Source organism: Taeniopygia guttata, chromosome Z (genome assembly GCF_048771995.1).
Source record: "Taeniopygia guttata chromosome Z, bTaeGut7.mat, whole genome shotgun sequence".
In the NCBI taxonomy this organism is placed as follows: Eukaryota; Metazoa; Chordata; class Aves; order Passeriformes; family Estrildidae; genus Taeniopygia; species Taeniopygia guttata.
The window spans coordinates 51,589,410-51,614,460 of record NC_133063.1 but is presented as its reverse complement, the minus strand read 5'-3'; the positions used below and the strand labels follow the sequence as shown (position 1 = coordinate 51,614,460).

The window sequence follows — 25,051 nt, the reverse complement described above, 5'->3', positions numbered from 1 at the left end:
TTGCCACAGGAACGGGGGCGGGGCCAGTCCCGGCACAGCTCCCAGCCTGGACGCTGCTGGGGGAGAGCAGGGCAGCTCAGCCCACAGCACCGGCAGCGCACGGGCTTCCCCTGCGGCACAGGCAGCCCGGGACAGTGGGGGTGAGCTGCTTCTCAGCGGGACCCAGGGGGTGGTGGGGGGAGACGCTCCTGCCTCTATGGGCATTGGAAATGAACTAATACCATCTGTAGCACCTGTTGTATACCTAGGTAGGAGAAATGTCAGCAGAGCTTATCAACCACTACCATATAGAGACAAAACAGACATTTGTAAAATACAGAGAGAATTTGGGAGAACAAGTGAGATTTTTAAAGGCATGATAAGGGCAAACTTTAATTCAAATGAGATGGTATCGAAAGATATTACTGATTTATTTAAATGTTTACTAACACCTTCTGAATATGAGATATGGAAAAATAAATGGACGTTAGCTTTAACAGCAGTTTTACAGGAAATACAACAAACACCCAGTAAAGCCATGGACAGTGATGGTAATCCTATTACAATAGATCATCTATGTGGCACAGGGGATTGGCACTGCCCAGAAAAACAAACTCTAGTGCTATCTAGGTCAGTTTTGGATAAAATCTGTAACATTGCAGAAAAAACATTTTATCAGTTACCAGTAACTGAGGCTAAGGGCAGCTATCTTAACATTAGACAGTTTCCTTCAGAGAGTTTTTTGCAGTTTGTGGATCGCTTGAGAACCCCAGTCGAAAGGCAGGTGCAGGACCCTACAGTACAGACAGAACTGATTAAAGAAATGGTTCAGAGGAATGCGAATGAGACCTGTCGTAGGATTATCCTCAGCCTTCCTTTCAACTAATCACCTAGCCTTGCTCAGATGATTGACACATGTGCCAGGAGAGCAGAGCTGTTCGATAGCCCTGACAGACATACCACAGCTGCACAACTACAGCCTGCTGCTGCAGCCGCACCAGGTCCAAGGAGGCAACCAATGTCATCAGACCAGCTGCAGCACATCATCTGCTTCCATTGCAAGAAACCAGGACACTTTGGATACTTCACCAGAAACTGTCCTCAAACCCAGAACCAGAGAAAGTTCAACAAACAAAAAAACGGAGTGCACAGCGCGTGCCCACTGCTAATACAACTACACACAAAGATATAAATATAGCAGGACCCACACGGAAAAATGCCTCTTTCTTAACAAATAAGGGGGAGAACAGAACTCATAGTGGGGGGGGACAGAAAAATAAAAATGTCAAATGTACAACTAACAAGGTTTGGCAGCCACTAGGCAGACCTTGCCTAGTAACTGCCAAAGGGTTACATTTCAGATCCACTGATTGGGAAGTCATTATAGTGGACCTGTCAAACAGCTCACAAGACCTGCAGGTGTACCAAATGGAACCGAACAGTGAGTATTTTGTCACAGGAGATACAGCACACACACCTTCAGAGACTGAAGTAGCTCCCATGACTACTAAGGGAAAGATATCAAGCCTTATGCTGTTGGCACACTGCTTACACCCTCCATTTTACCTAGAAAAAGGGCAAATTTGGGCCGAAGCCATTCCCATCCCAGTAGAAATAACAGTAGAAGGAAAATCACAAGAAGTCTACTGGGCAGAGGTGGTGGGAGAGAATAAACCCTTGATGGCATGCAACCTAGCCCATGGGTCAGAGCACCTTCAGGTAGAAGGGGTTCTGGACACAGGCGCAGACATCACAGTAATACCTAACACCATGTGGCCATCACATTGGGAGTTGCAACCTGTGGCAGGCAAACTTCAGGGCATAGGAGGAACCACTCTGGCAAAGATTTCAAAAAATGTTGTACAAATTGAGGGACCTGATGGGAAATTGGCAAGTGTTCACCCATTTGTGGCAGACTATAGGCTCCACTGTGGGGGAGAGACACCATGTCCCAGTGTGGAGCCCAGTTAATCATTCCTAAGACACCCCAGGATTTTTGGAAGTAGCCACACGCCCTGCCCAAAAGTTAAAGTGGTTGGATAACACCCCAAAGTGGGTAGCACAGTGGCCTTTGAGTATCAAGAAACTCAAGGCACTTGAGAAACTTGTGGAGGAGCAGGTAGCTCAAGGACACCTACAAGAGACAGACAGCCCTTGGAATGTCCCAGTCTTTGTAATAAAGAAGCCTGGGAAGGACAAGTGGAGATTGCTTCACGATCTCAGAGAAATAAACAAAATTATAGAGGACATGGGTCCACTCTAACCAGGGATGCCTAGTCCAGCAATGCTCCCTTGAGATTGGCAATTGGCTGTCCTAGATATCAAGGACTGTTTTTTCCAAATCCCATTGCACCCTGAAGATGCCCTGAGGTTTGCATTCTCGGTTCCCACCATCAGTCAAGAAGCCCCAATGAAACACTACCACTGGAAAGTTTTGCCTCAAGGTCTAAAATCCAGTCCTTTCATATGCCAACAGCATGTAGCATTGCTCCTGTCTCCTGTACATACAGAGAGAAAGGACGCCATCATCTTTCAATACATGGATGATGTGCTTGTGTGTGCCCCCAGTGACTCTATACTCCAATACACGCTTGACCTAGTGGTTGGGATTTTAACCTCTGTTGTATTTCAATTGCAGAAAAACAAAGTTCAAAGGATGCCACCTTGGAAATACTCTGCAAGGACTATTGTCCCGCAGAAATTGGAGATCAATTGCAACCCCAGAACACTAGCAGACCTCCACTCATTGTGTGGATCTTTGAATTGGGTAAGCCTCACAAATAAGGACCTAGAACCTCTCTTCAATTTATTGAAGGGGAGAAGGAGCTGGCCTCCCCCAGGGAACTGACCCCAGAGGCAAAGACAGCAATCGAAAAGGCACAGAAGGCCTTGTCAGAAAGGCAGGCACATCGGTGTGACCCAAACGTGCCTTTCCAGTTCATTGTTCTAGGAAAGCTGCCACACCTGCATGGGTTGATTTTCCAATGGATCAAGGGGCAGAAGGATCCACTCCTAATCATAGAGTGGGTTTTCCTCTTGCACCAAAGGTCCAAGACCAACACTAAGCCACAAGAGCTGATAGCAAAGCTGATTCAGAAGGCAAGGGTGAAGTTGTGTGAATTAGCAGGGTGTGACTTTGCATGTATTCACCTCCCAGTCAGGCTTTCTGAGGAGGGAAGGAACTCTCCTGAGAGACTGACCAAAGGAATGTTTGAGCGTTTGCTCCAGAGCAGTGCCAGTTTCCACTTATCTCTGGACAGCTACAGGGGACAAATATCAGTCCATGCCCCATCTCACAAGTTATTAAATGAGGAATTCCACCTTATTCCTCAAGAGAGAAGGAGTCAGAGACCACTCAAGGCTCTCACAGTGTTCACGGATGCATCTGGGGCTTCCCACAAGTCGGTGATGACTTGGAGAAATCCACAGACTCAGCATTGGGAAGCTGATGTTGAGCTTGTGGAGGGATCCCCCCAGGTGGCTGAACTGGCTGCAGTGGTGAGAGCTTTTGAGAAGTTTTCTGAGCCAATCAACTTGGTGACAGACTCTGCCTACGTGGCAGGAGTAGTGTCCAGGGCGGAGCAGGCTGTGCTCAAAGATATAGAGAATGAACATCTCTTCAGATTGCTCTCAAGGCTGATTTATTTAATCTCTCACCGAGAGCATCCATTCTTTGTGATGCATGTGAGGTCACATAATGATTTGCCAGGTGAGATTGCAGAGGGGAATCACAAAGGCAGACTCCCTTGCTGCACCAGTCGAAAAAGCACGTCTCCCTGATGTCTTCCAACAGGCAAAGCTGAGTCAACAGCATTACCATCAGAATGTGCCAGGTCTGATTCGACAGTTCCAGATAACACGGAGTTAGGCTCGAGCCATTGTGACCAACTGTCCTAATTGCCAGCTCCAGGCCGTGCCATCGTTGGGCAAGGGGGTAAACCCCAGTGGCCTTGGCATCTGTTAGGTGTGGCAGACAGACATCACACACATTCAGAGTTTTGGTCGCCTTGAATGTGTTCATGTAAGCCTGGACACATTCTCAGGTGCAGTGTATGCCTCTGCTCATATAGGACAAAATGCTGCTCGTGCCAAACAGGACTAGTGGAAGCATTTTCAGCATTGGGGGTTCCAAAAATGATTAAAATGGATAATAGCCCAGCGTATATATCCAAGGAATTTCTGGAATTTCTCCAGCAGTGTGGAGTGGAACATAAGACTGACATCGCTCACTCCCAACAGGTCAAGCTGTGGTCGAGCATGCACACCAGACGCTCAAGCAGGTATTGAAAAGACAGAGCAGTTCAGCTCCGTGGATGCCTCCCCGGGAAAAGCTCTGCAAAGCCATGTTTATCATCAATGAACTGTTCATTTGAAAACATGAGTCCACCAGTTGTACTTCATTTTAACAGTGGCAATCAGTTCAAATTGTCTCAGCATCCACTGGTCTTAATTAGGGATCCAGAAACTTGGGAAACCAAGGGTCCCTATGAACTTGTGACCCCAGCTATGTGTGTGTAGATACTCCCTCAGACCCTCAGTGGATTCCCCAGAAGTGGGTGAAACCTATTGTCCCCAAGAGTCCAGGTCAGACAGAAGGGGACAAGAAGCAAGTAGCTGATGCTTCAAAGAGAAGACGCCGCCGAATGGAAGAAGAATTTACCTAAGTGTGAAGTCCTTCTGGCAGAAACAGAAACTTTAACATGTTCTTAAAATGTTTGTTTTTCCCTTTTAGAGAAAACCTACCTTCCACTCAACCCTGTGATGAATCCCATCAAAGCTGTCATCCTGCTAATGCTGAACAGTCAGATAGCTGCATGGATCATCCCTCAGCCGCGTCAAAATGTCTGGGTGACCCTGGCACAGACACTACAGCAGGAAAACATTTGCTTGTCCACTGCAGCAGCAAAGGACCCTATGTCCACCTGTCTGGTAGGAATCCCATGGCAGGCTGGAGAATTTCCAGCAGGCCTGAACAAACATAGGTCCAATGAAATCCCAGAATCACACACCCCCCGACCACACAAAGATCAGAGGCAAGTTAGGGTGATCCTGAAATCCTTAGAAGAGTGGTTGCAAGGTTTGCCCAGGATGGCTCAGGAACCCCAAGAGTTAGAGCTACTGGGTTCTTCTCCTGCAGCTTACTGCGTACATTTTTCTGTCCTCCCAAAACCTTCCAACACTGACAAGTACCATGTTATAAAACAACACCATGGGGAGTTCACTGCAAGGAGGTGGTGTCAGAACATGAGCCATAAGGGGGCAGACAATCCATCTCACTCAAGTCCCAAAGGTCTCCCTAAGGGATTGTTCTTGATTTGTGGGGATCGGGCATGGGCAGGAATTCCATCTCGGCTTTTAGGAGGGCCATGTACAATCGGGAGGCTGTCCGTATTGACACCCAAACAAACTCTAATTGGTGAATGGACTCATAAAAACAAATCGGCAAACAAAATTCAAAAGAGGAGTGCAGAGATCTGGACTCAAATTGTGACTCAGAAAATTTTCATTGGGCCAAGTCAAAAAGAGTTGCTGTGTCCCTGTTCCTTCCATGGGTCACAGCAGTCAAGGCTCTGGGCGAATTAGGTCACCTAGAGTGCTGGGTGGTTGTAGGGAAAGCTGTTCTCCTGGACGGTTTTGATGAATGGAGACGAGAGATCTCTGAAGGTTGCTCTTAGAATATAGGGTTTATTAGGGATGGTGAAGGGTCTTGCTTGGAGCTGCCAGACGCAGCATGTGGCAAGGCCTGAGGTGATGGGGGAGGGGAGAGACAAGGAGTTCTAGGAGAGGATGGAAGATCTAAGAGGAGGGAATTCCAAGAGGGTGAAGGATCCAAGAGAGGGGAAGATCTAAGAGAGAGGAAGATTTAAGAGAGCGTCTGGCTCCTCGGAGACCCCTTATCAGGGGGCTTCAAGGTGGGCTGGAAAAAGGCTTGGGCCAATGGGATTACAGACACTTGATGCTTCAGGGTAGGGTTACAGGTGTGGGATGAACCATACATTTTAGGGGTTGAAATGGAACAGTCCATTTGACTTTTGGATCTAGCTGTAGGTAAGGGTATTGTCCAGCCAGTAAGGGGGGTTGTTTTCATCCTGGCTGTACTATTGTAAATCTTTTGCCAGGCATCCTGCCCAACAGGTAGTCAAACAGGCAAACTTAATGTCTGCTGCCGTCAGCTCCCTCCTAGAAGATGAGGAAATTACCAGACAGGCCGCACTTCAAAATTGTGCTGCTATAGATTTCCTTTTGTTACTGCATAGACATGAATAGAAGGAATTTGAAGGACTTTGTTGCATGGACCTGACTGCAAAAGCTCCGAACATCCATGCTGCCCTTCGAAGCATGAACAGCCTGATTAGACAAGTAAAGCAAGAATCTGAGGATTGGTTTAAAGTACTCTTTAAGGGCTGGGGATTCATGGGATGGTGGACATCTATTGTTAGATCAATTTTGTTACTCCTTGTTATTCTGTTACTTGTAACCTTGGCGTTCAGGATCTTGCGTCACCTGCTTTTCAAAGCTATCAAAGGTCTCATACTTTCTACCTCAGAAGTCAACCACATAGAGCTGGCAAACCTAAGGAGGTCTGACTACGCCACCAACTGTAGGTGGTGGGAAACCCATACTAGGGGTTAAATTGAGCCCAGTGATTTCCAGTAACCTTGTTAAACAAATAAGGGGCACGTGTAACATTGCGCTCAGGCCATGTTTTCCCCCATTCCCCGGGGGATCAAGATAAGCCTGGGCTCCTCCTTCATGCCCCAATGGGGTTGGCAGAGAGCCAGAGAAGCCCTCCCTGTCCAGAGCCTAGATAAACCCCTGACATTTCCTGTTTGCCCTCTTTCTCCTGCTCTTCCCCTGGATCTCATGGAATAAAGAGCTGGACTGTAGAGTTGTGTTTGTACTGTATATCCCCTCATGGTTTGTCCCTCCATATCCCCTCTTTGTATCTGTTTGGTTCATCCCAGTTTTCCCATCAGTACCTGTATGTCCATCAAACCCCAACCCATCCCCCTGTCTCCCCCCAGGTGATGTGTCCATCACCTGGTGACCACTCCCCTTTGTCCAGACCTTTCTGGCAGGGTCACCAGGTAACTGGACCCTGGCTGGGACCCCTCCCCCGCCCCCTCCTCAGTGGTCATTCTCAGGCCTTGCCCCCAGAGAGCCACTCCCATGTCCTTCCCCCATTGGCTGTTCGGGTTTTCCCCACCCCCCTATATCTGGCTGCGCTGGGAAGGGAAACTCTCTCTTACTCTGGATGCCCTTCGAGGTCATATGTGGCCTGGGATCTCTCCTGGCCCTCATTAAACTTTGGAACTAATCCTGAGGAGAGCGCCTCTTTACTTCGCTTGTGGGATTGGCTCGTCTTTGGACTCAAGTGGGAGCTTCTCCAAGCCCCCCAGGATTCAAGAAGCCCTTCCCTCTGCCTGCCTCACCCCAACTGCCCAACTGGCCAGGCTCCACAGGGGACCTGACCCGTGGAGTTGAGGGGAAGACGCAGAACTGGACAACTATACCAGGGTAAGAGCCTCTTTTGAATCTTTGCCCATTTCATGTTCCTCCCCTCAAGGCCTCATATCTCTGGGAGAGCTGGATAAGTTAGGGGCAGAGAGAAGAGGAAAAGTCAGACATCCACACTTGCAGCCCTACGGGGGCACATGTGAACTGAGAGCTGTAGGACACATGCATGGCCATGCCCTGCAGTGCCATTTCTGAAATGCCTCGGCTGCTTCTGAGGGAGCTTGTAAAGACGTTTATTTGGGTCTTTTACGGACGGATGCAAGCGAGATCTCTGTGGTTGCTCTTGGGGATTGAGGTTTATTCAGGATGCATTGTGGCCCTGCCTCGTGCTGTGTAGCAGCACGTGGCTGGGCCTGAGGTGATGGGGGAGGGAAGAGACAAAGAGAGGAGCAGGGACTCCCGGAGGAAGTTCCAGGAGGAGAAGGGAAGATCCAAGAGGGCGTCCGGCCCCTCGGAGACCCCTTATCAAAGGGGGCTCCAAGGTGGGCTGGAACAGGACCTGGGCCAATGGGGTCACAGACACCTGATGGTTCAGGGGAGGGTTACAGGTGTGGGGTGAACCATACATTCTGGGGGGTGAGATGGAACAGTCCATTTGGCTTTTGGACCCCTCTGTAGGTGAGGGTTATTGTCCAGCCAGTAGGGGGCGTTATATTCGTCCTGGCTGTACTATTGTGGATCTTAATCGTATTTATCTACCCTTCCCAACAGGAGCTGATATGCCAACATGCCAACATGCCACTGGAGCAGGAAAACACCTCTGTTTTCTGGATTTTGGGCTGCAGCAAAATCTGGCCATAACTTTCTCCTTGTGTGTTGCTCTGTCCAGGTACCCGTCCCTTGCTTTCTCACTATATCCGTGTTCTTTCCCACTCGCTCTCTTTCTTCCTGTCCCTCCAAAGCTTCTTCAACAGTCTCGGTCCTGCCCCAGCCCAGACTTCGTTCTCTCCTGCTCCCTCCTGCTCATTCTGCGGCTCCTCCTCTGTCCCTGCTGCCCCTTCCCGCAGCTCTGCTGCCGTTCCCTGCCCCGCTTTTGCTCTCATTGTCTCTCCATTCTCCTTCCTGTCGTGTCTCTTCTGTCTTTATTTCGTGGCTCCGCGCCCTGTGCCAGCCTCAGCTCAGACTCCCAGGCGAGCTGCCCCGGCGGCCCTTCTCTGCAGCCGGGACACGGCGGGGAGCTCTCCTGCAGCGGCACGACAGCGGCGAATGGGGCCCGGGACAGGCGCCTCGGCCCTCGGGCCGGAGCGGGGACGCTCCGAGCCAGCGGGAGCAGCCGGAGCTGCGGCCCGGGCAGCGGGGCCGGCACAGCCCCGCAGCCCCGTGCCCGCCCCTCACGGCCCGTGCGAAATGGCGGCAGCAGGGGGCGAGGAGGCCGCGGGCAGCGCTGCCTCCGTGCCGTGCCACACGCGGCAGGCGGCTTCAGCAGCACCACAGGTGGTCTGGGGACACTGGTCCCACAGCTGGTGACGAGCTGCCGGGCAGCACAATGCCGCCGAGTGCGCTAAGGGAGAGACTGGGTGTATAGCCACTTAAGGAACAGAGAAGGGCAGTGTTCATCTGTGCCTCCCTTCGGGCAGGAATGGAGGGCCCGAGATGGCACTCAGACCCATCGCCGAGCCAGCTGGGCAGCCTGCCCGGCTTCTGGCTAGGACATGTCACCAAAGACACCCTCCAGCCTGGTACGGCCCTCTACTCATTATGTGCCGCTGCCTTCAAGGTGGGCCGCGATCTGGGCTTGATTCCAGAGGATGGCATTGGCCGAGGTTATACAGCTTGTCAGCTGGAGACTGCTTAGGAGCCTTGGAGGGACACCCTAAAGGGGTGGAAGTCTTTCAGTGCCTCAGTGCTTGCAGCTCTAAGCACCTGGGGGTTAACTCGTGCTTCAGGGGTAATTATACCAAAGGTGCTCTCTAAGTCTTTCCAAGAGATTCTGAGTGTAGGGTACCTGGCACACCTAAGTCCTGAGTGCTTCCATTTGAAAAAAGCTGCTCAGCTAAAAGGGCACCTGTGTGACCCCGCGCACGGGCGGTGTGCATCTGACAGCCAGCTAGCCTGACCCCTTTCCTCGGCGCGCGCACTGTGTGGCCGCTCCCCGCCTCACGCCACGGGCAGGGGGAGGGCAGCGGCTCAACCGCAGGTGGGAGCCCCTCCTCGGCCCCCGCCGAGCAGGCAGCCAAAGGGGTTCTCGCCGTCTGAGTGCGATGAAGGAGAAAAGGAAGGATTCTCTGTCTGCAGTTCCAAGTGGCTTTATTCTTTCCCCGAAGGGAGAGCAGATGACAACAGTGAGACGGAACACAGGCAAACAACCAAAAGCAGAGGATTGCAACAGCTGACAAGGGGCGGGGTGGTGGGTAGGGAAATTTGGCTGTTGGGAGGAGACCGCCTTACAGCCAATGGGATAACGCTAGGGAGGAACTTGAGGAGCTTGAGCTTATATATTATCATATAACCAATAAGGGACATGATGGGAGGAGAGGATAAGCAAGGTACCAATGGGAGGATTGGGGCTCCATAAATTACGTGGAAGGTTCTGGGTGGAAGGGTAAGGTTTAAATTGAGTGACAGGGAAGACAGGGAATCAGGGCAAGAGCACATGAATTGGCATAGAAGGGACTGGAAATAGGGACAGGTACAAGGATTGATGGATAGATACGATGGGGGGCGCAACATAGGAAGTTTTCATTGTTTGAGGAGGAAGGCGTGCAAGTGAACGAACCATTAGAAATTTGTTCAATTACAACACAGTAGAGACCTGACAAATAATAGATAAAACACGCACTACTGCAGACCAGTTAGAAATGTTAACTGCAGGAACTGACATCTTCGTGTGTGTCCTGTGGCAGTAGTACGCAGTGTCCGAGGACAATCAAGAGGGAGCTCAGGGCTTCTGGATGGCTGCTTGAGGGATCTGGGGCACATGTGGTATTTACGTTCGCCACCTGCAGTGACCCGGACACAGGAAAGTTCCAGAGGTGACCTGGCACCCTGGTGTGCCCAGCAGAAGTGTGGCGGTTTGACTGTGGGTTACTCTGCAGGACACCAGGCCTGATGCTGGCACATGGGCTACATCTGCCTGGAAGGGAAAAAGGATCTTGGCTCAGGAGTTAGCGGGGCTCCTTAAGAGAGCTTTGAGTAGGATTGGAAGTGGAAAGGAAATAAACCATGTTCACCTGGGAGAAGCATGAGCACTGCACATCCATGTTTGCGTGACAGTGGAGGATGGAAGAAGTGCTGCCATCAAAGGTTATCAAACTGTAGCAGAAGTAATGGGAAAAGCAGGTTTCCTGCCAGGATGCTGTCAGACAAAATTATTACCAAAGAATGACACTTGCATTTGGGGTTTTTACAGCATCCTTCATACAGGGCTACTGATGGGGATTTGCGAGGAATAGGACGTGAGTGCCTATGCATTCCCAGGCACAGTGCTGCCTCCCAGAATTCATCAACCCTTCTCCATTTTGCTCCTTCCATTCCTATGCAGAATAAGGAAAATCAGTAGAGGGCTGGTCCAGGAATTCACAGGCAACGTGGGCATTCACTGGGGACTTCACAGACTTCATTATGAGCTCACAGACCCCTGTGTGATGCGAGCTTCCAGAGCCCCACTGTGCTCTTCCGTGCTCGCTCTGGGCAACACTGCAGCAGCAGCGGCAGCGGCAGGAGCAGCAGAATCATGGTCCGGAGCCGCTACCTCCTGCTCCTCTTTCTCCTGGTCCTGCAAGCCCAGAATGCCCAGAGTGCTCCAGCACCTGGGCAGGGAGCAGGTAGGCAGGCAGGGGCCAGCACATAGCCCTGGCTGGCGGCAGTGGGGCCAGGACTAGGGCTGGCTGAGCCAGGAAGCCACCATGGTGTGGGCAGTGGGGCAGACACACCAGGGGAGGTGTGAGTGGCTGCATCTGCTTTAGGGTGCAGCATGGAGAGAGGTTGCTAAGGAGCCAGGAGGTGGGAAGAGGGAGTTCAGGTCCAGAACCTCAGAATGGGTTATCCTTCAATCTGTTCTGGTTATCCATCACTTAGCACTGGTTATCATCACTCAAGCTCTTGTTAACATCACTCAGCAATGGTTGTCCATCACTCAGCTCTGGTTATCCAGCCTCCTGGCCAGGCTCCAGGGCTGAGGCCCCCCACAGGTTGTGTGAGCATGCCATGGCTTTTCACTTCATGTGAGAGCTGCCAGCTCAGTGTCCCAAGGGCAGCCAGACCCCCCCTGAAGCTGTGAGGATACACACCGGCCTGTGCATGCCCTGTCAGTACCTTCCACATCCAGGCCTTGAAGTGTGAGCATGAGGGCAGTGCATGTGATGCTAACTTCTTGTGCGTGTTTCGTTGTAGTTCAGGCCAGAGAGCACTCTCCTCCAGCTCCACAAGCAGATTCTATGCTGATTCCCAGCTGGTACCTCAAGTGTGAGTAGCCAGTCTCTACTGCCTTCATAAGAATCAGCACTCTTTTTCCCCTTGTTATTCATGAGAAATACACCTTCATGGGTATAACATCCTTTTATTAATTTAACATAGGGCAGAATTATGACAAGGGTCCTGAAGAATTCCCCGAAGGATTCCCAGAATTTCCAGAGGAGCTCCCGAAAGCCTTGGATGAAGTCCCATCTGGTTAGTATATCCCACTCTGTTAACCCTGGCACTTGGGAAGCTGAGCTTTTGGTTCCTGGAGAGATGTGCTGTATCCTGGACAGCCAGAAGCGCTCAGTCCGAGTCTTGCTGCAGGGACACTCCATTTCACACCTCCTGGAGTGAGCCATAGAGATGGGCCAGCACAGGGTGTGCTCCCAGTTGTGCTTCCAGATGATTGCCAGGGTTATCTCCAGCTGCTGCTGCAGTTGTTACCATTAGTGGCCAGAGCTGCTGTGTGCGGACATTGGCATCCGGATGTGGGGAAAAAGCTTGTGCTGAATTTGTGTTCACCTTACACTCAGCACAGCATGGAGACAGCAATGATATGCCACAAAATCTTGGCTGCCCCTGCCAAACCTCAGGCTCAGGGGGATGGGTTGAAGCTGGACCCTCAGTGTGAGTGTGAACCTGAAGGTATTCCTTCTGTGGGTCATTTGGTTGACTAAGTCATGGGTGTTTTGGGTCTGCATTTCTTGTTGCATTGCAGAAAATCCAGCTGTCAATTCCTCTTGTCTTTGGGGGCAGTGGGCTCCTCACTGACACCTGCCAGAATGCTCGGGCCATGATACTGTGCTTGTGGTATGGGGCAGTGGCTGCTGGTTAAAGTGTCCAATGTTTTTTCCGAAGAGACGGATTCTGAGCCTGTGCCGGAGACCTTCCCTAAAGAAGGAGATGTCAGCGTGCCAGGCTCAGATGAAGAAAGAGAACCAATACAGGACACCAGCACACCTGCTCAACATGAGGAATATTCAGGTGAGTGCTTGGGATGCTGTCTTGGAAGAAATCAGCATTTCTGTTGTATCTCTGCGGTGCTCTCCAGGGATGAACTGCAGGTGCCCAGCGCACAGCCCTGGCCTGCATCTTGGAAGAAGAGATGGGAACTGTGCTGGTGCAGCTGCTCCCTGGCGCAGCACACTGGGCTCTTCTCCATGAGAACTTTTTGGGATCCCTCTTGTACCCTGGTGCTGAGACAGCAGAGCCAGAGGAACAGATCACTGAAGACAATAATGCTTGGGCATCTGAAGCACACTGTGGCATTATCCCTAGTGCAGAGTACAGACATTGTCTCTCGCACTGTCTTTTCTCCTGCCAGGGTCAGCTGCTGTGCAAAAAGCCAAGACTGCTGGACAACACTGTGATCCGAGCAAGTACCGCATCCTAGGGGCAGTAGCAGCTTCAGCTTTGTTTCTGCTTGGGGCAGCAGTTGGGTACATAATCGTGTACCGGCTGCTGAAGAGAGACAAGTGAGTTATTCATTGCTGCCATTGGCAATGAAGTGTTTGCACCATGCTGGAGTGCCCTGGCAGCTCCTAGCAGGGCTCTGTGGAAACCACTGCAGTGCAATGCTTTAACTGTGCTCCAAATTCCTATCTCTGAGGAGTCTTCTTGGAAATCTGTTTCTACAGCAGGACCCAGAAAGACAAAGAGGCAACAGGACAGGACTGGGACTCTTCCTGGGAAAGCCGTGGTGTGGTTAGAGATGAAGCAGAGTCAAGAGAAGGACCAGGAAGCGGCGAGAGAGGCCAAGCCAACAGGTTCAGGGACAGCTGCCACCTGTTTCCTGAGGTCTTTGCAGCAGAGCTTGCCCAGCTGTACAAGAACATGGGCGCAGACTCCTCGCCTCTGCCCACGTGTCCCTTCTGTGCTCTGGCTGGCGGTGCCTCTTCACGGGACCACTGGATTTCCCTGGACTCACCTCAGCCCACACCATCCTGGTGCCCCTGCTACCAGTACCAGCAGGAACACTTTATATTAGAGGACTCTGATTCTGTATAGTGATAGTGATAATGATAAATAGGGATAGCGGTAGTGATAATTTTAGTGGTAGTGATACTTTTAGTGATAGCGATAGTGATACTTTATATTAGGGGACGATGATTATTTTAGTGATAGTGACAGATAAATAAATATATTTTCAAAAGCAGCACATTTTTACCTGTTGCAGCTGTTTCAGTTGGGGTAGAATGCACAGAGCTGGGAGCAGGGCTGGGGCTCTGAGAAACTTGCACTGCAGTGCAGGACCTGTTTGTGCCAGCCTCAGCCTGCTTTTCCCACTGTGGCCATTAACAAGGCTCTCCTGCAGCAGAGTAAGGACACCCCGGTGAGGAATGACATGCAAAAACTTCTCTATAAGCTCATTTGGGATGCTGCCCTGGATCAGGAAGGTCTGGGCAGAGAGGGAAGGATGTTCTGCGAAGTATGGCTGTCCAGTGCTGAGCACATCAGGGAGACCTGAGATGGTAACTTAGATCATGGGGGATGTGGCAGTCCCTCCCCAAAGAGCTCAAAGAGGATCAAGGAGCAGAAAGCTAGGGCCGCCTGTGTGAGATACTGAGGGGTAGGGAATCTAATATTAGTCACAGGAGCATTACTAAAAATTAAATGGGAAGCAGATATAACAATTATGATAAAAACAAGAGTCTTTTCCCACTCCCTATGGGAAAAAAGCCAAAGGTGGAAGAAAGCTCAGGAAGCATGCTCCGGGCTTTTGCTTGAGTGCAGCAGTTGCAGGTTGTGTGTGGCTCCGTAATTGCTGTTTTGGGACTTAACTTTTGGTTCAGGGAGATTAAGACTGAGGCAATACAGACCTGGGCATTTCCTGCTCAATTTCTAGTGATGGAATGTAGAATTGTGAAGAACACGGCCTCCCAGGTGGAAAGAAGTGACGGAGTGCCTGTCTCAGGTGAAGAAAGCAAAGTACTGCAAGAAACCTGCATGCCAGGGAACTGCTGTCCTGGGCTCACGAGTCAGATTCACTGTGGTCCTGCAGGCCTTTCCCCATGCCTGCTCCAGCTGGGCCAGTTACAGCCAAAGCTGGCGGTGTGAGTGCAGCAAAGCTGTTGTCCAGAATCACGGCCCAGCTTTCAGGCTGACTGTTGCCTGCAGTGTGTGGGGAGGATATTGACAGCAGGAATTGCCACAGAGATGCTTGTAGGCATGTCTGGACGCTGGGGTTTTGGAGGGCTTCTTATACTTCTGGCTCAGGTAGTAGACACTGTCCCAAGACAATGCTCTTTCCTTTGGAGTGGTGAAGAGGAACCACTGAGCTCCTCATCCACATCCCTCTCCACTCCTCTCCTCTCCTCTCCTCTCCTCTCCTCTCCTCTGCACAGCAGCTCCAGCTCCACCTCTGGGCTGTCTCCCATGGGCCTCTGAGCAGCCTCTGAGATACCCCACCTCCTGAGAGGGCAGCCCAAGGTTCTTTTCAGAAGAGAGCTGTGCCTCAACCCTTGAACCAAGCCTCACAAACTCTTGTCATAGGGACATCCACACTTGCAGCCTTACAGGGGCACATGTGAACTGAGAGCTGTAGGACACATGCATGGCCATGCCCTGCAGTGCCATTTCTGAACGGTCTCGGCTGCTTCTGAGGGAGCTGACATGCCAACATGCCAACATGCCAACATGCCACTGCAGCAGGAAAACACCTCTGTTTTCTGGATTTTGGGCTGCAGCAAAATCTGGCCATGACTTTCTCCTTGTGTGTTGCTCTGTCCAGGTACCCGTCCCTTGCTTTCTCACTATATCCGTGTTCTTTCCCACTCGCTCTCTTTCTTCCTGTCCCTCCAAAGCTTCTTCAACAGTCTCGGTCCTGCCCCAGCCCAGACTTCGTTCTCTCCTGCTCCCTCCTGCTCATTCTGCGGCTCCTCCTCTGTCCCTGCTGCCCCTTCCCGCAGCTCTGCTGCCGTTCCCTGCCCCGCTTTTGCTCTCATTGTCTCTCCATTCTCCTTCCTGTCGTGTCTCTTCTGTCTTTATTTCGTGGCTCCGCGCCCTGTGCCAGCCTCAGCTCAGACTCCCAGGCGAGCTGCCCCGGCGGCCCTTCTCTGCAGCCGGGACACGGCGGGGAGCTCTCCTGCAGCGGCACGACAGCGGCGAATGGGGCCCGGGACAGGCGCCTCGGCCCTCGGGCCGGAGCGGGGACGCTCCGAGCCAGCGGGAGCAGCCGGAGCTGCGGCCCGGGCAGCGGGGCCGGCACAGCCCCGCAGCCCCGTGCCCGCCCCTCACGGCCCGTGCGAAATGGCGGCAGCAGGGGGCGAGGAGGCCGCGGGCAGCGCTGCCTCCGTGCCGTGCCACACGCGGCAGGCGGCTTCAGCAGCACCACAGGTGGTCTGGGGACACTGGTCCCACAGCTGGTGACGAGCTGCCGGGCAGCACAATGCCGCCGAGTGCGCTAAGGGAGAGACTGGGTGTATAGCCACTTAAGGAACAGAGAAGGGCAGTGTTCATCTGTGCCTCCCTTCGGGCAGGAATGGAGGGCCCGAGATGGCACTCAGACCCATCGCCGAGCCAGCTGGGCAGCCTGCCCGGCTTCTGGCTAGGACATGTCACCAAAGACACCCTCCAGCCTGGTACGGCCCTCTACTCATTATGTGCCGCTGCCTTCAAGGTGGGCCGCGATCTGGGCTTGATTCCAGAGGATGGCATTGGCCGAGGTTATACAGCTTGTCAGCTGGAGACTGCTTAGGAGCCTTGGAGGGACACCCTAAAGGGGTGGAAGTCTTTCAGTGCCTCAGTGCTTGCAGCTCTAAGCACCTGGGGGTTAACTCGTGCTTCAGGGGTAATTATACCAAAGGTGCTCTCTAAGTCTTTCCAAGAGATTCTGAGTGTAGGGTGCCTGGCACACCTAAGTCCTGAGTGCTTCCATTTGAAAAAAGCTGCTCAGCTAAAAGGGCACCTGTGTGACCCCGCGCACGGGCGGTGTGCATCTGACAGCCAGCTAGCCTGACCCCTTTCCTCGGCGCGCGCACTGTGTGGCCGCTCCCCGCCTCACGCCACGGGCAGGGGGAGGGCAGCGGCTCAACCGCAGGTGGGAGCCCCTCCTCGGCCCCCGCCGAGCAGGCAGCCAAAGGGGTTCTCGCCGTCTGAGTGCGATGAAGGAGAAAAGGAAGGATTCTCTGTCTGCAGTTCCAAGTGGCTTTATTCTTTCCCCGAAGGGAGAGCAGATGACAACAGTGAGACGGAACACAGGCAAACAACCAAAAGCAGAGGATTGCAACAGCTGACAAGGGGCGGGGTGGTGGGTAGGGAAATTTGGCTGTTGGGAGGAGACCGCCTTACAGCCAATGGGATAACGCTAGGGAGGAACTTGAGGAGCTTGAGCTTATATATTATCATATAACCAATAAGGGACATGATGGGAGGAGAGGATAAGCAAGGTACCAATGGGAGGATTGGGGCTCCATAAATTACGTGGAAGGTTCTGGGTGGAAGGGTAAGGTTTAAATTGAGTGACAGGGAAGACAGGGAATCAGGGCAAGAGCACATGAATTGGCATAGAAGGGACTGGAAATAGGGACAGGTACAAGGATTGATGGATAGATACGATGGGGGGCGCAACATAGGAAGTTTTCATTGTTTGAGGAGGAAGGCGTGCAAGTGAACGAACCATTAGAAATTTGTTCAATTACAACACAGTAGAGACCTGACAAATAATAGATAAAACACGCACTACTGCAGACCAGTTAGAAATGTTAACTGCAGGAACTGACATCTTCGTGTGTGTCCTGTGGCAGTAGTACGCAGTGTCCGAGGACAATCAAGAGGGAGCTCAGGGCTTCTGGATGGCTGCTTGAGGGATCTGGGGCACATGTGGTATTTACGTTCGCCACCTGCAGTGACCCGGACACAGGAAAGTTCCAGAGGTGACCTGGCACCCTGGTGTGCCCAGCAGAAGTGTGGCGGTTTGACTGTGGGTTACTCTGCAGGACACCAGGCCTGATGCTGGCACATGGGCTACATCTGCCTGGAAGGGAAAAAGGATCTTGGCTCAGGAGTTAGCGGGGCTCCTTAAGAGAGCTTTGAGTAGGATTGGAAGTGGAAAGGAAATAAACCATGTTCACCTGGGAGAAGCATGAGCACTGCACATCCATGTTTGCGTGACAGTGGAGGATGGAAGAAGTGCTGCCATCAAAGGTTATCAAACTGTAGCAGAAGTAATGGGAAAAGCAGGTTTCCTGCCAGGATGCTGTCAGACAAAATTATTACCAAAGAATGACACTTGCATTTGGGGTTTTTACAGCATCCTTCATACAGGGCTACTGATGGGGATTTGCGAGGAATAGGACGTGAGTGCCTATGCATTCCCAGGCACAGTGCTGCCTCCCAGAATTCATCAACCCTTCTCCATTTTGCTCCTTCCATTCCTATGCAGAATAAGGAAAATCAGTAGAGGGCTGGTCCAGGAATTCACAGGCAACGTGGGCATTCACTGGGGACTTCACAGACTTCATTATGAGCTCACAGACCCCTGTGTGATGCGAGCTTCCAGAGCCCCACTGTGCTCTTCCGTGCTCGCTCTGGGCAACACTGCAGCAGCAGCAGCAGCGGCAGGAGCAGCAGAATCATGGTCCGGAGCCGCTACCTCCTGCTCCTCTTTCTCCTGGTCCTGCAAGCCCAGAATGCCCAGAGTGCTCCAGCACCTGGGCAGGGAGCAGGTAGGCAGGCAGGGGCCAGCACATAGCCCTGGCTGGCGGCAGTGGGGCCAGGACTAGGGCTGGCTGAGCCAGGAAGCCACCATGGTGTGGGCAGTGGGGCAGACACACCAGGGGAGGTGTGAGTGGCTGCATCTGCTTTAGGGTGCAGCATGGAGAGAGGTTGCTAAGGAGCCAGGAGGTGGGAAGAGGGAGTTCAGGTCCAGAACCTCAGAATGGGTTATCCTTCAATCTGTTCTGGTTATCCATCACTTAGCACTGGTTATCATCACTCAAGCTCTTGTTAACATCACTCAGCAATGGTTGTCCATCACTCAGCTCTGGTTATCCAGCCTCCTGGCCAGGCTCCAGGGCTGAGGCCCCCCACAGGTTGTGTGAGCATGCCATGGCTTTTCACTTCATGTGAGAGCTGCCAGCTCAGTGTCCCAAGGGCAGCCAGACCCCCCCTGAAGCTGTGAGGATACACACCGGCCTGTGCATGCCCTGTCAGTACCTTCCACATCCAGGCCTTGAAGTGTGAGCATGAGGGCAGTGCATGTGATGCTAACTTCTTGTGCGTGTTTCGTTGTAGTTCAGGCCAGAGAGCACTCTCCTCCAGCTCCACAAGCAGATTCTATGCTGATTCCCAGCTGGTACCTCAAGTGTGAGTAGCCAGTCTCTACTGCCTTCATAAGAATCAGCACTCTTTTTCCCCTTGTTATTCATGAGAAATACACCTTCATGGGTATAACATCCTTTTATTAATTTAACATAGGGCAGAATTATGACAAGGGTCCTGAAGAATTCCCCGAAGGATTCCCAGAATTTCCAGAGGAGCTCCCGAAAGCCTTGGATGAAGTCCCATCTGGTTAGTATATCCCACTCTGTTAACCCTGGCACTTGGGAAGCTGAGCTTTTGGTTCCTGGAGAGATGTGCTGTATCCTGGACAGCCAGAAACGCTCAGTCTGAGTCTTGCTGCAGGGACACTCCATTTCACACCTCCTGGAGTGAGCCATAGAGATGGGCCAGCACAGGGTGTGCTCCCAGTTGTGCTTCCAGATGATTGCCAGGGTTATCTCCAGCTGCTGCTGCAGTTGTTACCATTAGTGGCCAGAGCTGCTGTGTGCGGACATTGGCATCCGGATGTGGGGAAAAAGCTTGTGCTGAATTTGTGTTCACCTTACACTCAGCACAGCATGGAGACAGCAATGATATGCCACAAAATCTTGGCTGCCCCTGCCAAACCTCAGGCTCAGGGGGATGGGTTGAAGCTGGACCCTCAGTGTGAGTGTGAACCTGAAGGTATTCCTTCTGTGGGTCATTTGGTTGACTAAGTCATGGGTGTTTTGGGTCTGCATTTCTTGTTGCATTGCAGAAAATCCAGCTGTCAATTCCTCTTGTCTTTGGGGGCAGTGGGCTCCTCACTGACACCTGCCAGAATGCTCGGGCCATGATACTGTGCTTGTGGTATGGGGCAGTGGCTGCTGGTTAAAGTGTCCAATGTTTTTTCCGAAGAGACGGATTCTGAGCCTGTGCCGGAGACCTTCCCTAAAGAAGGAGATGTCAGCGTGCCAGGCTCAGATGAAGAAAGAGAACCAATACAGGACACCAGCACACCTGCTCAACATGAGGAATATTCAGGTGAGTGCTTGGGATGCTGTCTTGGAAGAAATCAGCATTTCTGTTGTATCTCTGCGGTGCTCTCCAGGGATGAACTGCAGGTGCCCAGCGCACAGCCCTGGCCTGCATCTTGGAAGAAGAGATGGGAACTGTGCTGGTGCAGCTGCTCCCTGGCGCAGCACACTGGGCTCTTCTCCATGAGAACTTTTTGGGATCCCTCTTGTACCCTGGTGCTGAGACAGCAGAGCCAGAGGAACAGATCACTGAAGACAATAATGCTTGGGCATCTGAAGCACACTGTGGCATTATCCCTAGTGCAGAGTACAGACATTGTCTCTCGCACTGTCTTTTCTCCTGCCAGGGTCAGCTGCTGTGCAAAAAGCCAAGACTGCTGGACAACACTGTGATCCGAGCAAGTACCGCATCCTAGGGGCAGTAGCAGCTTCAGCTTTGTTTCTGCTTGGGGCAGCAGTTGGGTACATAATCGTGTACCGGCTGCTGAAGAGAGACAAGTGAGTTATTCATTGCTGCCATTGGCAATGAAGTGTTTGCACCATGCTGGAGTGCCCTGGCAGCTCCTAGCAGGGCTCTGTGGAAACCACTGCAGTGCAATGCTTTAACTGTGCTCCAAATTCCTATCTCTGAGGAGTCTTCTTGGAAATCTGTTTCTACAGCAGGACCCAGAAAGACAAAGAGGCAACAGGACAGGACTGGGACTCTTCCTGGGAAAGCCGTGGTGTGGTTAGAGATGAAGCAGAGTCAAGAGAAGGACCAGGAAGCGGCGAGAGAGGCCAAGCCAACAGGTTCAGGGACAGCTGCCACCTGTTTCCTGAGGTCTTTGCAGCAGAGCTTGCCCAGCTGTACAAGAACATGGGCGCAGACTCCTCGCCTCTGCCCACGTGTCCCTTCTGTGCTCTGGCTGGCGGTGCCTCTTCACGGGACCACTGGATTTCCCTGGACTCACCTCAGCCCACACCATCCTGGTGCCCCTGCTACCAGTACCAGCAGGAACACTTTATATTAGAGGACTCTGATTCTGTATAGTGATAGTGATAATGATAAATAGGGATAGCGGTAGTGATAATTTTAGTGGTAGTGATACTTTTAGTGATAGCGATAGTGATACTTTATATTAGGGGACGATGATTATTTTAGTGATAGTGACAGATAAATAAATATATTTTCAAAAGCAGCACATTTTTACCTGTTGCAGCTGTTTCAGTTGGGGTAGAATGCACAGAGCTGGGAGCAGGGCTGGGGCTCTGAGAAACTTGCACTGCAGTGCAGGACCTGTTTGTGCCAGCCTCAGCCTGCTTTTCCCACTGTGGCCATTAACAAGGCTCTCCTGCAGCAGAGTAAGGACACCCCGGTGAGGAATGACATGCAAAAACTTCTCTATAAGCTCATTTGGGATGCTGCCCTGGATCAGGAAGGTCTGGGCAGAGAGGGAAGGATGTTCTGCGAAGTATGGCTGTCCAGTGCTGAGCACATCAGGGAGACCTGAGATGGTAACTTAGATCATGGGGGATGTGGCAGTCCCTCCCCAAAGAACTCAAAGAGGATCAAGGGTAATTATAGCAAAGGTGCTCTCTAAGGCTTTCCCAGAGATTCTGTGCCTGGCACATTTAAGTCATAATTATTTCCTTCCCAGAAGAGCTTCTCAGCTAAAGGCTAGCTGTGTTAACTCTTATTTTCAGGAATTGATACCTTTGTGTATCTCCCATGACATTACCACATGGTGTCTGAGGACAAGCAAGAGGGTTCTCAGAGCTTCTGGATGGCTGCTTGAGGGATCTGGGGCACATGTGGTATTTACGTTCGCCACCTGCAGTGACCCGGACACAGGAAAGTTCCAGAGGTGACCTGGCACCCTGGTGTGCCCAGCAGAAGTGTGGCGGTTTGACTGTGGGTTACTCTGCAGGACACCAGGCCTGATGCTGGCACATGGGCTACATCTGCCACCAAGAGAAAAATAATCTTTGTTCAGGATTTACCAGGGCTCTTGAGAGAGTTTTAAGCAGGATTGGAAGTAGAGAGGAAAGCAGCGCTGCGTACAAAAGTCATGAAAACATAGCAGTGTCATGGCTTTGGCTTCTGCAACCCCGTGATGGTGTCTGGTGAGAGCAGTGGCTATGTAGAAGGATGGACCTGACTGGGTTAGTTGAAACCGAAATCTTTAATAAGGAGAAAATAACAAAGAGGGAAGCCGAGGACAGGGAGGGTACAGCAAGATATATATGGACGATTGCCAGACCTTGGAACACCCTGGGGGACTGACTCTAACATTGCAGAAGTATTAGGAAATGCAGATTTGTTGCCAGAATGATGCTGGATTAAAACAAGTATCAAAGAAAATCACTTGAAGTTGTGTTTTTTATAACAGCCTTCATACAGAGCTTTTGATAGGGATTTCTGGGATTTCTGAATGCAGAGTGCCTCTGCATTCCTATTTAAATAGCTGCTTCCCAGCATGCATCCACCTTCTCTACCTGTGCTCCTTCGAGGCTTTTGCAGAATGAGGAAATTGAACAGAGGGGAGGTCCAAGAATACACAGCCAACGTGGATGCGTATTGTAGAGCACTGGAAGAGGGGCGCAAGGCCAAATGGTGGTATGAACTTACAAGATGCAACTCTGTTGAATCTGTGCCACTCCTTATGTCCGCTCAGAGGTTCCTGGCTCACTCTGGCACAGTGGTCAGTGGGGGACACTCCCGTTCCTTGGGGGGTAGGAAGGGCGGCTAAGGCTTTTGGCCTTAAATCGTGAGACACTTGTGATGGTGGTAGAAATAAGGACTCGACTCCAGTTCAGGGTTAAGTCCAGGTTTATTGAGGAGAGGTCCAGGGAGATCCACAACCCAAGGGAACCAGCCGACAGAAGCCCCAAACTGGCCTGTGTAATGCAATATACATGCGAGGGTGGAAGCATAGGAGAGGATCACCTACCCATCAGTGGGAATGTTCAGGGGTGTGGGGATCAGGAATACAGACAATCGAGGGGACAAATGAGGGTATTTCAGGGGCGGGAGCCTTGTGCCCTGGCCTATCACTTGATGCCCCTAGTAGAAGTTTCTGGATTGGTGGGACAGGTGATCGAGTGACGGACAGGACACTGGGGAGGAGTTGGCGGGATGAATAAGTATTCTTTGGGAAAACTGGGTGTAGGAGTAACAAGATTGACAGAGAGAAGGGGAGGAGGCAACAGGGGCAGAACTCTTACATTGGGGGAGTACAGGAATGAACCACAGGGAATTGTAACTTAACAACGCAATACAACACTCTGTCATGAGCTCACAGATGCGAGCTTCCAGAGCCCCACTGTGCTCTTCCGTGCTCGCTCTGGGCAACACTGCAGCAGCAGCAGCAGCGGCAGGAGCAGCAGAATCATGGTCCGGAGCCGCTACCTCCTGCTCCTCTTTCTCCTGGTCCTGCAAGCCCAGAATGCCCAGAGTGCTCCAGCACCTGGGCAGGGAGCAGGTAGGCAGGCAGGGGCCAGCACATAGCCCTGGCTGGCTGGCGGCAGTGGGGCCAGGACTAGGGCTGGCTGAGCCAGGAAGCCACCATGGTGTGGGCAGTGGGGCAGACACACCAGGGGAGGTGTGAGTGGCTGCATCTGCTTTAGGGTGCAGCATGGAGAGAGGTTGCTAAGGAGCCAGGAGGTGGGAAGAGGGAGTTCAGGTCCAGAACCTCAGAATGGGTTATCCTTCAATCTGTTCTGGTTATCCATCACTCAGCACTGGTTATCATCACTCAAGCTCTTGTTAACATCACTCAGCAATGGTTATCCATCACTCAGCTCTGGTTGTCCATCACTCAGCTCTGGTTATCCAGCCTCCTGGCCAGGCTCCAGGGCTGAGGCCCCCCACAGGTTGTGTGAGCATGCCATGGCTTTTCACTTCATGTGAGAGCTGCCAGCTCAGTGTCCCAAGGGCAGCCAGACCCCCCCTGAAGCTGTGAGGATACACACCGGCCTGTGCATGCCCTGTCAGTACCTTCCACATCCAGGCCTTGAAGTGTGAGCATGAGGGCAGTGCATGTGATGCTAACTTCTTGTGCGTGTTTCGTTGTAGTTCAGGCCAGAGAGCACTCTCCTCCAGCTCCACAAGCAGATTCTATGCTGATTCCCAGCTGGTACCTCAAGCGTGAGTAGCCAGTCTATATTTGACTTCATTGAATATAGACTCCTTTTCCTTGTGCAATCCATGGGAAATTTACCTTAATACATCAATGATCTTTTATAAATTTAACATAGGGAAGGATTCCCAGAAAATACCTGTGGTTCCAAAAGGGCTTCTAAGAGCATTGATGAAAACTGCATCTGGTTAGTATATCCCACTCTGTTAACCCTGGCACTTGGGAAGCTGAGCTTTTGGTTCCTGGAGAGATGTGCTGTATCCTGGACAGCCAGAAGTGCTCAGTCCGAGTCTTGCTGCAGGGACACTCCATTTCACACCTCCTGGAGTGAGCCATAGAGATGGGCCAGCACAGGGTGTGCTCCCAGTTGTGCTTCCAGATGATTGCCAGGGTTATCTCCAGCTGCTGCTGCAGTTGTTACCATTAGTGGCCAGAGCTGCTGTGTGCGGACATTGGCATCCAGATGTGGGGAAAAAGCTTGTGCTTAATTTGTGTTCACCTCTCACTCAGCACAGCATGGAGGGAGACCTATTAGTTAGGGATGGGTTGAAGCTGCCCTTCAAGCATGTGGCTTTAGTTGAAGGGATTCCTTCTGTGGGTTGATTAAATCTTGGGTGTTTTGTGTCTGCATTTCTTGTTGCATTGCAGAAAATCTAGCTGTGGATTCCTCTTCTCTTTGCGAACAGTGGATGCCCACTGTCACTTACCAAAGGTCATGGTACTGTGCTCTTGGTAAGGGACAGCGACTTCTATTTATGTCCC

At 51.7% G+C, this 25,051-nt stretch overlaps 2 protein-coding genes across 4 annotated transcripts; both read left to right on the top strand.

Moving 5' to 3' along the window:
• Positions 1-11: 11 nt before the first annotated feature.
• LOC116806790 (uncharacterized) lies at positions 12-14,050 on the top strand. Of its 2 annotated transcripts, none has more exons than XM_072922349.1 (10): positions 12-140; positions 1,341-1,420; positions 2,618-2,746; positions 4,219-7,497; positions 8,209-8,326; positions 11,830-11,901; positions 12,013-12,105; positions 12,754-12,879; positions 13,220-13,370; positions 13,536-14,050. In XM_072922349.1, exons 6-10 carry the CDS (start codon positions 11,874-11,876, stop codon positions 13,900-13,902), a joined length of 765 nt encoding a protein of 254 aa, XP_072778450.1. In that variant the 5' UTR covers positions 12-140; positions 1,341-1,420; positions 2,618-2,746; positions 4,219-7,497; positions 8,209-8,326; positions 11,830-11,873; the 3' UTR covers positions 13,903-14,050. The 2 variants fall into 2 exon arrangements, with proteins under 2 accessions (XP_072778450.1, XP_041567249.2); XM_041711315.2 differs by having other exon boundaries at positions 13,533-14,050.
• Positions 14,051-18,470: 4,420 nt separating this feature from the next.
• On the top strand, positions 18,471-21,349 carry LOC140681965 (uncharacterized). Of its 2 annotated transcripts, none has more exons than XM_072922728.1 (5): positions 18,471-19,200; positions 19,312-19,404; positions 20,053-20,178; positions 20,519-20,669; positions 20,835-21,349. In XM_072922728.1, the coding sequence occupies exons 1-5, from the start codon at positions 19,080-19,082 to the stop codon at positions 21,199-21,201; spliced, it is 858 nt and encodes a 285-aa protein (XP_072778829.1). In that variant the 5' UTR covers positions 18,471-19,079; the 3' UTR covers positions 21,202-21,349. The 2 variants fall into 2 exon arrangements, with proteins under 2 accessions (XP_072778829.1, XP_072778828.1); XM_072922727.1 differs by having other exon boundaries at positions 18,472-19,200; positions 20,832-21,349.
• The last annotated feature ends 3,702 nt before the right edge of the window (positions 21,350-25,051 follow it).

Bases quoted from the DNA above. Each gene is read 5' to 3' on its own strand.
- LOC116806790 (XM_041711315.2), top strand. From the start codon at position 11,874: ATGCTGATTCCCAGCTGGTACCTCAAGT. The intron at 12,106-12,753 runs GTTAGTATATCC...TTTTTTCCGAAG, and splicing joins CTTGGATGAAGTCCCATCTG to AGACGGATTCTGAGCCTGTG. The intron at 13,371-13,532 runs GTGAGTTATTCA...CTGTTTCTACAG, and splicing joins CGGCTGCTGAAGAGAGACAA to CAGGACCCAGAAAGACAAAG.
- LOC140681965 (XM_072922727.1), top strand. From the start codon at position 19,080: ATGAGGGCAGTGCATGTGATGCTAACTTCTTGTGCGTGTTTCGTTGTA. The intron at 19,405-20,052 runs GTTAGTATATCC...TTTTTTCCGAAG, and splicing joins CTTGGATGAAGTCCCATCTG to AGACGGATTCTGAGCCTGTG. The intron at 20,179-20,518 runs GTGAGTGCTTGG...TTCTCCTGCCAG, and splicing joins TCAACATGAGGAATATTCAG to GGTCAGCTGCTGTGCAAAAA.